Here is a 14,399-nt window from a genome sequence, read left to right on the forward strand (position 1 = left end):
TAGGGGGAGCGTCATCTTTCATCTTTCACTGCTGCTGCTTTTTAGGAGAGTCCGATCTTCATTCGCGTTCTCACATTATCACGTCTTTAATCGGCGTCCGAATGATGCGGAAATGATCGTTTAATATTACTTTACATCTCCAAACAAACTAACAAGCCTCCGACGAGATTCAACGGAGCACGGTGATGAAATTCTCCCTTCGTCACGCAGTCGGACGGACCGAAGCTCTGCTGGAAAGCCATTAGTGTTTATGAGTGTAAATATATTATATCATAGACTGTAAAAACCAGGAGCTAATTATGAACGCGCCGCTCGTGCCGTGTTGAAGTGGCGGCCGCGCGCGCTCTCTGTTGGGCTGAAAACAGCGCGAGTCCTGCTTCTGTTGTTAGCCTGAACACTGCTAACGGGCCTAAAAGAGCCCGGTGTGATCTCTGCAGTCCGGTTGAACAGCTGTCCGAGCTCCAGGAAGGTCTTCCAGCGGTGCAGAGCGCCGGAGAGTGGATGATGGCCGACCGCCTGAGCGCTGAGGAGGAGCAGGTATCAAATACCATCACAATCCGGTTCACATTGATTCTCTGGTCCAGCGGTTCTGTTGCTAAGCAACACAGGACTGACCATTTGATTAGAGACACCCTGTTTGGGTTTTACCATGGTAAACAGAGTTAAAGGGTGAATTTTAGTCTTTGGGTCATATTAGATTTCATACAGTTATATAAATGTGAATGTACTGGCTATTTACTCTCCTTCAAGTGGTTTCAAGCCTTTTTGAGGATTCTTGATTCTGTTAAAGTCAAAAGGAGATATTTTGAAGAAAGTTGATAACCTGTAAACATTAACTTTCATAGAATGGAAGTCACAGTGTTGGGGAGGTTATTTTGGAAATGTAATAGATTACAGATTACAAATTACCCTAATTAAAATATAATAAGTAGTGTACTTTTTCAATTACTTTATAAAAGTAAAGTAACTGATTACATCTGATTCAGCATCTGATTACATCAGCATTTATACCAAGCAGGTGTGACCTTACAGTAGCTCTGTTTACTATTAGATTTTCAAAATCATTCATAACTTGAATTAAGATTATATTAACTTAATTTTAAAGTACAGCCACCACAAAACCAAACCTTATAACAAAAAAAAAGCTTACTGTTGTTACAAAATCAAAATGTTAGTTAGTTGTGGACTGTGCTGGGTGATTTTTGTGGCATTTGCAATAAAAACTACACCTAAGCTATTTTTGCGATTTTCATTTTTAAATCAATCAGATCTTGGTAATCAATAAAACTGTCAAAGAATCATATGAGGCATAATTGTTCAGTTCAATTATTTACTGTAAATAATATGCTGTACTAAACAGAAAGAAATTATAGTATATAAAACAGCAAAAAACGAACAATCTGATAAAACCAGGTGTTACGCATTTGAAATACTGTAGTAATTTATATTAAAGGGAAATATTTAGGAATAAGCATTATATTGTGTATATATTTACAATTCTTCATTAATAAAAAATGTAGTGTCATTAGTAACTATCATGAACTAAAAGTAATTACCATAGTATACTTTAGACTTTACTACAGTAAACTATATAGACTTCCTCTCCCTCAGTCATCTTTCCATCAAGCAAATTTCTCATGTTAGGCTAATTGGTTGGCGACGTCACCGACCAGAGAGAGAGGTGGCAGTAACACACCAAAAAGTTTGTTGTCGACCACCGAAAATAGGTAGAAGAGGAAATCGTATTCTCGCCATCATATGGATTTACTTTCATTGGCTCGACACCGGCCTCACAGCTCCATGAACACCGGTGCAGTCACTTATTGATCCTCGATCGGTAAATGCAGCTTGTGTGGACGCTACTGCGCTACTTGACTGAAAAAATTGCTTTGCTACTAAAAAGCTGCTTGCTATAGAAAGTAGCGACGCTACTGAGATATGTAGTTATAGCAGAATAGCACCGCTTTAATAAATAGCCTAAGCAGAAGGCATCGTGCATATCAAAAACAAGCAAAGCAACAGATTAATATTATTCAACATATTCCAGATTTTAAAGAATAATTTTAAATGTAACCCCATTTGTAATCTTTAACATTTCATAAGTAACTGTAATTTAATTACACATTTTTTTTCTCAGTAACTAATGAATTACTGTTACTTTTATTTTGTAATTAAATTACGTAACGCATTACATGTAACTAGTTACTCCCCAGCACTGGGAAGTCAATAGTTACAGGTTTCAAGCTTTCTTCAGAATATCTTCTTTTATGTTCAACAAAAAAAATGGGCGAGTAAATGATGACAGAATTTTAATTTTTAGGTGAACTATCCTGTTTATTTCACACTATTAAATAAAAGTTGGTTGACAGTTCACCAAAAAAAGGAAAATTGAAAATCATAATTTACTCATCCTCCGCTTGTTCCAAATGTTTCTTTCTTTTTTAACACAAAGGAAGACATACAGAAGAATGTTGTGGAAAAAACAGCTATTGATTTCCATAGTTTTTCCCCAACATTCTTCAGAATATCTTCTTTTTGTGTTCAACAGAATGTTTAGAGGCACTTGAGTGTGGAAAAAATGATGGACATTTTCACTTTTGGGTGAACTATCCCTTTAATAATTATAAAACAAACATGAGGATTTCAACGTGAATGTATGAAATATATCATGAATATAAATGGCATTGTTAGTAATTTTAGCATATTAAAATACATTTTGACACTTCAAACACAAATCTCACAATTCTAACTCTGTCTTGCAATGTGGACTTTTCTCCTTATAATTCTGAGTTTATATCTCATGATTCAAAGATATAAATGTAGATTTGCATTTGTGAGTGAACATCTATAGCAACTTTAGCATTTCTCTCAGAACTGTGGCTTGTGACTTTCTCAGAACTGTGTATCTTGAAGGTTCAACATAAAAAGTCTGATTTGCGGTCTACCAGATGCAGACTCAGGATTGCTACAAATAAAGCCAGAGCTTCTGAGAAATCAAGTTTGAGTTGTGAGATGGTGCACACTCAGAAGTGCAAGATATGAACTTGTAATTGGGAGATATACACACAGAACTGCAAGAAGTAAAGTCTGAATGGTGATAAATCAAGTCAGCACTAATAAAGTCAGCATTGAGAGAATATAAAGTGTAAATCCTGAATTATAAGTAGTTCTGAATTGCGAGAAAATATAAACTTCAACTTTTTATTAGACTTTTTCAGTAATTTTAGCTTGTGTAATACTTGTTTTAGTGAATTAAATCTATCTATTTATTTAAATTACATTTAATTTATTAATAACATATATTATGTTTTCAGTGTTTTAAGGGATTTGGTGTATTCTGACCTACATTAACCTATGATTAGCTATTTTAGAGGTGACTGTAGGTCAAACTATGTGCCTAATTGTCAATAAAAGCTCCTGTTTTACAAGAAAAGTGTCTTGTAAACACATATGGTGTCTATCGGGGCTCTAGATCTGCCACTTTCAGACTGTTGAGCGAATTTGTTCTCACTTGAACTGATTTATCTATTAAAGGACTGACCCTCTCCATAAATCTTGTTTTGATGATCGTCAGGGGAGATCAAACATTAATTAAGCATAAACCAAACCCCCTGCAATATGTACCCTGCCTAAAAACTCCAAATTTTTCCTCTTTAGCTTAAAATTGAAAGCTTTAATAATAATCAGTTATGGAGGGGGGCTGAAAATAGCAGTTTTAATATTTGGAGTGTAAGTAATGCAGTTATATTCAGATTATTAGTCCTTTTCACGCATCTGTGTAAATGTTTTCGGTATGTACACAAGGTTTGTTTCAGTAGAACATTTGTAGAATGCTGCCGAGGGCATGTGCAGCTATGAATTGACAATGATAATTATGCGTATATTTTTTCAAATGGCTAACAATTCTGCTTTATGTTCTCCTTCAGTTATATAATAGCTGGATTTGTGAAATTTGTACTTTTTAATTTTTGTTTAAATCTAAAAAGAAATTTGCTGTTTGTTTAAAGTACTTATTTAAAGGGCACCTATTTTACCCCTTTTACAAGACGTAAGATAATCCTGTGGTGTCTCCAGAATGTGTCTGGAACATTCCGGCTCAAAATACCCATCGAATGATTTATTATAGCCTTCAGAATCTGCCCATTTTGGTGTCTGAATACATTGTAGATGTTTTTTATTTTTTATTAGCCTGTGGCTTTAAATGCAAATGAGCTGCTTCTCCCCGCCCACTGTTCCCACATGCGCATCTGCTTCTACTGCGTTACGTCAGATAAACAGCAGTCAGTGATAGAGACATGGATGAAGCTGAAATACAGCTCATTAGTCAAAAATACCAAGTAATTTTATTTCATGTATTCGTAGTGGAGTTTATTCAAGCCTTTCTGAAACGATGAGTCCCATACAAATGCCATTTGAAGTACACACACATATATTAGGATTTACTGACATCATGCATGGGGATTATCGCGGTTAAGAATTACATAGTGATTTTACTGTCTTTATTACAAACATGTTCTGTTTTAAAAACGTTTTAATACTTATAAAACTCACAGGGAGTTGAAACAAATATTTCAATCCCAGTTTTTTTTTTTTTTTTTGAAAAAAAAAACATTGTTCTGTGGACGTGTGTATATATAATATTATAGAAACATGGGGCCTATCAATCAATTCGGTGGGGGGGGGGAACCACACTGCTACATCATGTTGCGGTGGGCCATGAAATCACAGGGATTTGGGTCCTATTTTAACATCAGGAAATTAAAAAAAAAAGAGACTTGTTGTGTTTATCACTCCAATATGACAGTGGACACACTTTACATAGACTGCATGGTTTCCGCTACATTCATTCTTCCATGGTGGGGCGGCACACCAAAATTCATCCTGCCACGGCTACATTCCAGCTTCTCATTCAAATCATTCAGTCGGTTTTTTAAATAGCGGGTTATAATCACACCAAAACGTATTAAAAGGTAAGTGAATTATAACGGCGCAGACTTTTCTGTAATCGTAGTAGTGCTGTGCGTTATTTGTTTAACCCTTTAAAGTGACAAGCTGACTGACTGACTGACTGACAGGTGTGTTATGCATAAGGATAGCAAACACGACGTAGCTTTCAGGATGAACACAGTTTATATAAACATACTTTATAGATAAAGGTATATGGTTTTGCTTGCAATGACTTTATCTTGCTGGAGTTTGTAGCTGTTTTACTTTACTTCAGGATGCATTAATGCCGTTCTGTAGGTCTATTGGAGACATTCATGAATATTCCTAGCAAATCTAACAAATGTTGGAGACATACTCGTTACATAAACACACTAAATCGCACTTTAGCAGCGTTTATTTCAGAGCGCACAAGAAGATCTGCACTTGAGCAGTGTATAATTGAGGGGATGCAAGAAGTTTTGTACACGAACAGAGGAAATCAGCGCGCAAGCAGAGATCCGCATGCTCGTATTACATAAATGCGATCTCGACTTGTAATACTGCGCTCACCACATTTGTTATTAAAATAATGCCATTGGTAGAGGAATCCTAGAGGAAACACTGGACTGTAAAAAGTGATTAGTTACTTAAAGCGAGTAAACCAACTGCCTTAAAAGCAAGTTGACTTGCAACTCATTGCAACTTGGAATTGTTAAGTTGGAATTGTTAAGTTGACTTAATTTTTATAATTATGCTAATTGTACTCACTTTTTTTTAAAGTAAACTAGTCCCTTTTTATAGTGTCAGACTATTTTAATACTGTAATTAGCACAATATTTCATATTTGGTGCTTCAATAAAACTATAAAATCTACAATTATAGCCTGTATTGAATTTAGAAGACACACTGCAGTCTGGAAGAGCAGATGTATTTTACTGTATGTCATTTTGCTAGATACAGAAAAGCTGGGAAAAAACAAATATAATAAAGGTGGATTGGAAAAAAGTGATTAGTTTACTTATATTTTAAAAAGTGAGTACTATTTGCATAATTATAACTTAACACTTCCAAGTTACAATGGGTTTACTTGCATTATTTTTGTCAAGTCAACTTGTTGCTTTTAAGGCAATTGATTTTCTCGCTTTAAGTAACTAATCATTTTTTAAAGTGTACACACAGTTTTTGTCCAAACAGTTTACAAAAGTAGATTTTCATCATAGGAGCCCTTCAAAATAAACTGAAACAACAAAATTCTTGAGTTTTTTTGGGGGGACTTAATTGTTTTAAGTTCAATCCACTTCAAATTGTAAAAACTAATAAGTTAACTTAATTCCTTCAAGTTCTCCCAACACAAATATCGAGTGTGTAGAAACCAGCATTTTGTAGTCTATGGGTGCATGTGACATGGAAAAAAACCCAGATAATTTAAGATCATTACACTTTTTTTTTTTTTTTTTTTTAAACAAACATGTTTTTTGTTTTGTCGCATATTTAATTAGTATTTATTCCATTGACGTTTACTGTCTTGACATCACTTTCCAATTATTAAGGCTTTCAGAAGATCACTTATGCTGACAAAAGCCAGTTTCGTAATGATGTCATCTTCCAGGAAGTTTCCCTTTTACATTAAAATAAGTGCTGGTTAAAAAAAAAACTATTCTAAGCAGCAGTAAATAAAGACTGTCACACATTTTTACCATGAATTGCAGAAAACAACAATCCATAATGGCATTCGGTGTAACAGCAGTTTAGATACCAAATAAATCATTGAAAAAGAATCATTGGATGACATTTTAAATGTAATTAACATTTTATTTACACTTATTATATCCACTTATTGCTTTATAGAGTAATATTTAATATATTATGTACAGGTCAGTAAGTAAGTATAATCATGTTGTTTCATTTGTCCATTTATGCTCACCGGCCACTTTATTAGGTACACCTGTCCAACTGCTTGTTAGCGCAAATTTCTAGTCAGCCAATCACATGGCAGCAATGCTTTTAGGCATGTAGACATGGTCAAGATGATCTGCTGCAGTTCAAACCGAGCATCAGAATGGGGAAGAAAGGTGATTTTAAGTGGCTTTGAAAGTGACATGGTTGTTGGTGCTAGACGGGCTGGTCTGTGTATTTCAGAAACTGCTGATCTACTGGGATTTTCACGCACAACCATCTCTAGGTTTTACAGAGAATGGTCCAAAAAAGAGAAAATATCCAGTGAGCGGCAGTTCTTCCGCTGTCCATCCCTATATGACCACAGCGTACCCATCTTCTGATGGCTACTTCCAGCAGGATAACGTGCCATGTTATAAAGCTCGAATCATATGTTCTCAGACTGGTTTCTTGAACATGACAATGAGTTCACTGTACTCACTTGGCCTCCACAGTCACCAGAACTCAATCCAATAGAGCACCTTTGGGATGTGGTGGAACGGGAGATTCGCATCATGGATGTGCAGCCAACAAATCTACAGCAAGTGTGTGATGCTATTATGTCAATATATTGTCAAATATATTAATTGTCGGCACAATAGTCTAGTGGTTAGCGCGCTGACATGTGGTGCAGTAGCACTTCAGGGCGTCCCCAATTCAAATCCTGGCTCGAGGACATTTCCCGTCCCTAATACCCCCCCCCCCCCCCCATTTCCCACTTCATTTCCTGTCTAAAATACTGTCCTATCCACTTAATAAAGGCAAAAAGGCCAAAAATAAATCTTTAAAAAAAAAAGTATGTATTTTCTTCTCTATTCGATTTTTCCTTAATTTACATGTTATTTTTTAAGCTCCTTATATAGTATTTTAATGCATTAAAAAGCACAAAGTACCTTATATTAAAACTTTAATATTTACATAAAGGGCTAAATGCAAAAACAAATCAGTTTGATTTGCGTCTAGAGTCTAGACTAGAATGTAATTTCAAATTATGCATTAATAATTTAAACAAGATGGACATAAAGCTATTTTTAAAATCTAAGAAAAGAAAAAAGTAAATCATATACACTGAAAATAACTAGCTGCTTGTTATTTAATAGACAACACCGTTTTAAAGGTGCTGTATGCAAGGTTTTGACTCTTCTAAAGCATAAAAATACCATCATATGTTTGCAGATATTCGAGAAAGATGCTAAGTGAACATTCTTGTTTAATTGAAAAGCAATGCTGAAGTCAGATATTCTGCTCTGAAAATGTGCATTGAGTGCCGGATGACTGTCTTTGTATTGGTCTCTATTATCAGCCCAATTTGTTTTTTCTTTTTTAAATATTTCCCAAATGATGTTTAACAGAGCAAGGAAATTTCCACAGTATGTCTGATAATATTTTTTCTACTGGAGAAAGTCTTATTTGTTTTATTTTGGCTAGAATAAAAGCAGTTTTTTTTTCTTTAAACCATTTTAAGGTCAAAATTATTACCCTTTTTAAGCTAATTTTTTTTCTACTGTCAACAGATCAAACCATCGTTATACAATAACTTGCCTAATTACCCTAACCTGCCTAATTAACCAAGTTAAGCCTTAAAATGTTACTTAAGGCTGTATAGAAGTGTCTTGTAAAAAAATTCTAGTCAAATATTATTTACTGTCATCATGGGAATGATAAAATAAATCAGTTGTAAGAGATGAGATATTAAAACTATTATGTTTAGAAATGTGTTGAAAAAGAAATCTTCTCTCCGTTAAACAGAAATAGGGGAAAAAAATAAACAGGGGGCCGGGGGGCTAATAATTCTGACTTCAACTGTATGTGATGAGATTTGCAGTGATAAGTAATGTGGCTGTTTGCACCATACAAAACACGACAGAAATTTAAATACAAATACTTAATTGTTTTGTTCAGTCTACTTAAACTTGTAAAAGCGATTGCGCTAACTTAATCAATTTATGTAGAGACAACATGAAGGAATTGTGTGGAATCTAGCCATGAAATGCCTTAAATCTGAACGCTCTGAATATTTAGATCCGGTTTTGTACTATACGCAACATAAAACTACACAGGAAATGGCGTTATATAAGTCTTCTTGTTATTTATAGCTGGCTTTCATGAGGAATGCGTGTTTGGCTTTAAGTCCTGCGATGCGCACCAGTGTTTTGCAAACATTTGACTCGTTTTGTTTGTGCTCAAATGAGTCGTAAAGCCTCTGAAAGCTGTTGTGTAGTGAAGTGTTGGTCTGTTGGTTTCTTTAACAAGGCTTCTCTGTGTCCTTCATCCTGCAGTGGAGACTCATTTAAATAAAGCCCCAGTCGTCCGTTCATTCATTCATTCATTCATTCATTGGTTCAAGCCAGGGTCTTATCGCTGTGTAAATGCGCAGGAATCACGGCTGAGCGAGTGAATGGGGCTCTGGGGTCTCGCAGATGGGTTTATCGGGCCTGCTGGATGAATGTCAGAGAGTAAATAGATGTGGGTCCTGTGGGAGATGAGCTGCTAAAAGTATTTCCACTGGAAAAGCGCGCACTGGGAATGTAGAAACGGAGAGATTATAAGCCAATATAATAGTAAAACATATATCTTTATAAACATTTTTTAGAAATCAATTAAATAAATGCTGCTCTTAATGTAAATTATTAATGTTGTTAATAATTAGGAATGCTCCGATCAGGATTTTTGCTGCCGATACCGATTACTGATTATTTGTCACGTTGATCGGCTGATACCGAGTACCGATTCTAATGCTTCAAGCTTTATAATGCATTAAGCACATTTTCATAAGTATGATTCTTAAGTGGAGATCTCGCCTTATCTAAGAGAATAAATTAAGAATACTGCATATAATCCCTTAAACAGGTCTTTTATAACCATTTATAGTGGGCATGTCATGGCCAGAAGCAGCTTTACAGAAAATAATATAAGGCAGAAATGGAATTTGGAAACATTGCAAATGATGAAAGAATTCGACATGTCTCAATCAAGAACAAGTTTGGAGTGCACATTTAATAAGATGAACACCTATAAATCCTTGAAAAAAAACAATTTAAGTTTTATTTACCTAATAATTCCATCTGTATTTATTTGGCATGGCATTATTTACCTCCTCGTGTGTTGTGGCTGCTGTAGCCTATGTATAATATAGGGGCGTGCACGTGAATCTTCCTCTGCTTGTAAACTCATTAACGAACTCATGCAGAGTACCGATCGAGTCATTAAATGTGATTATCGGCCAATGCCGATCGATCAGAGCATCCCTATTAATAATAATATATCAATAATGTTATTACAATTAAATATAATAATAGTAATATTTATTATAATTATTATTTATTAACTTTATTTTGAATTAAATTGTTATTTTAGTAATAAATTAACAATAATTTTATTACAATTAATAATAATATTAATTATTCATATTATTATCATCATTATTATTTATTTACTTATCAAGAAAATAGTTATTTAAAAAATAAAAATAACAATGTTATTACAATTAAGAATAACAACAATTATTATTATTACTATTATTATTTTTTGTTTTTTATTATTATTTATTTATTGCTTATTTTTTTAAGCAAAGTTGTTATTTTAATAATAGTAATAACAATAATTTATTACAATTTATAATATTTATTATTATTATTAATATTATATTTATTATTTATTTACTTATTTTTAAGCACATTTTTTTATTTTAGTAAAATAACAATTACTTGATTACAATTATTATTATTAATAATAATATTATTATTTATTGTTATTATTTTTATCATCATTATTATTTATTCACTTAAGCAAAATTGTTTTTTAATAATAAAATATAAATGGTATTACATTTAATATTAATCTTTATTTATTTGTTATTACTACTGTTATTATTATCATTATCATTATTTACTTTTTTTGAAAATTGTTATTTTAATAATGGTAATACTATAATATTATTACAATTAATAGTAATAATATTTATTATTATTATTATTATCATTATTCATTTACATATTTTAAAAGAAAATTGTTATTTTAGTAACGGTAATAACAGTAATGTTATTACAATTAATAAAAATAATAAATTTTATTTATTATAATTATTATTATCAGTATTATTTATTTACTTGTTTATTTTTTAAGCAAGGCATATGTGAAATATCCTCACATTTAAAAAAAATATTTAATCTTGTGCTGCTCTGATATCGTCTTTAAGTAATATTTGTTTTATTGTCTGTTCGGAAGTAAAATTTTCCTTTGTTTTATGTCATTTTTGTATGTAATTTTTAAAAAGATTCTTTTAAAAACACATATATATATATATATATATATATATATATATATATATATATATATATATATATAATATATATATATATATATATATATATCAAATAAATTGAATTGTTGAATGTAAATTATTAGTTCAAATAAATCCTACTAAAACTAACCATAAATTGGAACGTGTTGAAGTAATAATGTTAATAATTATAATATTAATAATTATTATTCCGTACTAGACAGTACTGGATGTAAAAAATTTTTTATTAAAATCATAACATGTTTATTTTAGATTATTTTAGAGTCCCACACCCTTTATTTTTTCAGTTCAGGTGATGAGCAATCTGGGGATGAAACTCTACAGTTGTTCTCAGGGTAAATTGAGCTGAATTCTGTGTTTTCTGGCTGGATGTGCAGCTTATCTCTCCTTTTAAGGATACAGTGTTGTGCAAGTGGGTGGACTGAAGCCTCTGGAGAGAAACACAGCTTATTTGTTTGTATTGTATTTGGCTTTTAGGTCAAACGTTTGGGGAAGCTGCATTTGTGAAGATTTAAGAAGAGTAGTCTATCGCTGATGGCATTAGTCTATTTTCAGATCCATTCTTCACACATTCGCTTGATCAGAAAAGTTGAGGAATGTTTAACCAATAGCAGTGAAGTTTTTATTTGCATATATAGTTTATTTTAGTTCTTTCATTTTCAGAATGCATTGAAGAAGCACATGAAAATGGGTTGCCAGTTGCGTAATTTTTCTAAACTGTTGCATATTTCTTTATATGGTATTTTATTTTGATTTATTATTTTAGTTTTTTAATTTTCATTTCATTTTTGGCAAATGGGTTGCCAGGTGCAAAATTTTTCTTAATTGTTGCATATTTAAATATTGCATATTTATTTATATTGTATTTTGTTTTCATTTATTATTTTAGTTCTTACACCGCATGATTCAATTCTGATTTTTTTTCTTCTCCTAAGTGGCACAGATCAGATATGGCCTATGTATGTGTAAGCAGGAAAAACCGTAGCGAATGATGTCAAGTCTGACGCTTTCATTTCAGAACATACTTCAGCAGAACTTTTATATTGTCATGTAGCACCTATTTAAGCATGTAAACGAGAACAAGAGGGAGAGAAAATGCAACATCGACCCTGTAACCAATATAAAACTATTGCATAATTCACGTGCATAATTTCATGGCCATTATATTAAGATGCCTGCTGGTTTAAAAAAAAGCATCGATTAAAAGATGGCGACCAAATGAGAACTTGTAAAACAACTTGTCAAAAAGTTAAAAAAAAAAATCAAACCCTGAGAACAGATTAAATACAGAAATGGAGAAAAGGGCACTCTTTTATTATCAGCTGTCAGTCAGCGCCCGCTCTTTTTCTTTCTGGTCATCTTGTCATTGTGTGAAGTGTAAATGTAGTCAAACGGATATGAGTCACTTTTAAAAGATGATGTAAGCGGGTCATCAAAAAAATCAGATACAGTTACAAAATCGTAATTGACCATCAAGATCTGCAGTGTAAACGCAGCCTAAGTTTCAGAATGCATTGAAAAACACATGAAAATGGGTTGCCAGTATTTACAGTATGTTGCGTATTTATATGTTGCCTATTTCTTTATAATGTTTTTATTTTCATTTATTTTTTGTTGATTATTTTTCGTAATTCATCAAAAACGCATAACAATTAGTTGCCAGTTGCGTCATTTTTCTAAACTGTTGCATATTTATTTATATTGTATTTTATTTTCATTTATTATTTTAGTTCATTCTTTTTCAGAAGGCATCGTAAACGCATGCCATTGAGTTGCCAGTTGTCATTTTTCTGAAATGTTGCGTATTTATATATAAGCATATTTATTTATATTGTTTTTATTTTTTTTTATTATTTTAGTTCATTATTTTTCAGAATGCTTTGAAAAACACATGAAAATGGGTTGCCAGTTGCATCATTTTTCTGAACTGTTACGAATTTATAGATTGCACATTTCTTTATATGGTATTTTGTTTTAATTTATTATTTGAGTTTTTTTTAGTTTTCAGAATGCTTTGAAAAACACATGAAAATGGGTTGCCAGTTGCATAATTTTTCTGAACTTTTGCATATTTATTTATTTATATTGTTTTTTTTTTTTTCATTTGTTCTTGATTTTTTCCGAATGCATTGAAAAAGCATAGAAATTAGTTGCCAGTTGCGTCATTTTTCAGAACTGTTGCATATTTACAGGGGTTGGACTATGAAACTGAAACACTGGCCAATTTAGTGTTGTAGGTTTAATGGACTAATAACCTGGTGGCCAATCTTCATTGATTGCACGTTCCACCAGTAAGAGCAGAGTTTGAAGGTTGAATTAGCAGATTAATATCTGTGACCAAGACAGCAAGTCTTTGAGATGTATCAAGAGTGGCAAACCACCAAGAAGGACGAACTACATACAACAGGAGTTACTGTGGATGCAAGAGGAAGATGTCTGAATGGGAGGTCCTAGACTGCAAAATTAAACGAACACCTCAACTCTCCTGTGACCACCAAAACTCTTCGATGGGAATATACATGTCCAGGCTGCTATAGCCAAACCTCACTCATTCCAATGCCAAACATCAGTTTCAATGGTGCTAGCAGTGAAAATCTTGGGCTGTGGACAATGTGAAACATGTATTGTTCTCTGACGAGTCCACCTTCACCATCTTTCTCACATCCAGGAGAGTTACCGTGTGGAGAAGCCCCAAAGAAGTGTACCATTCAGACTGTTGAATGCGCAGAATAATGCATGAAAGTGGATCAGTGAAGGTTTGAGCTGCAATATCATGGCATTCCCTACGCGCAGTACTTATGCTAGATGGGTGCTGGGTCACTGCCAAGGTCTACCGAACCATTCTGGAGGGCTAAGTGCAACCAATGGGTCAAACATTGTATCCTGAAAGCAGTGTCTTGTATCAGGATGATAATGCACCAATGCACACAGCAAGACTGCTGACAGAGTGGTTTGAGGAACATGAAAGTGAAGTTGAACATCTCCCATGGCCTACACAGTCACCAGATCTAAATATTATTGAGCCACTTTGGGCACACATTTTCCTCCACCAGCATCATGTAGTGACCTGGCCACAGTTCTGCAAGAAGAATGACGCAAAATCCCTCTGGCCGCTGTGCAGGACTTGCATCTGTCATTCTCAGGACAAATTGATGCTGTATTTGCTGCAAAAAGGAGCCCTACACCATATCAATGAATTATTGTGGTCTAAAACCAGGTGTTTTAGTTTCATTGT

The 14,399-nt window shown here is 33.3% G+C and overlaps 1 protein-coding gene across 1 annotated transcript in view; it reads left to right on the top strand.

Moving 5' to 3' along the window:
• Nucleotides 1–14,399, top strand: part of ptpn9a (protein tyrosine phosphatase non-receptor type 9a) — a 42,170-nt gene continuing 27,771 nt past the window's right edge. Inside the window, exon 1 of the mRNA XM_056451635.1 lies at nucleotides 1–537. Coding sequence (XP_056307610.1) covers nucleotides 502–537 — 36 coding nt within the window. The 5' untranslated portion in view covers nucleotides 1–501. The remainder of the gene's footprint in view (nucleotides 538–14,399) is intronic.

This window comes from Danio aesculapii, chromosome 25 (assembly GCF_903798145.1).
Source record: "Danio aesculapii chromosome 25, fDanAes4.1, whole genome shotgun sequence".
Taxonomy (NCBI): Eukaryota; Metazoa; Chordata; class Actinopteri; order Cypriniformes; family Danionidae; genus Danio; species Danio aesculapii.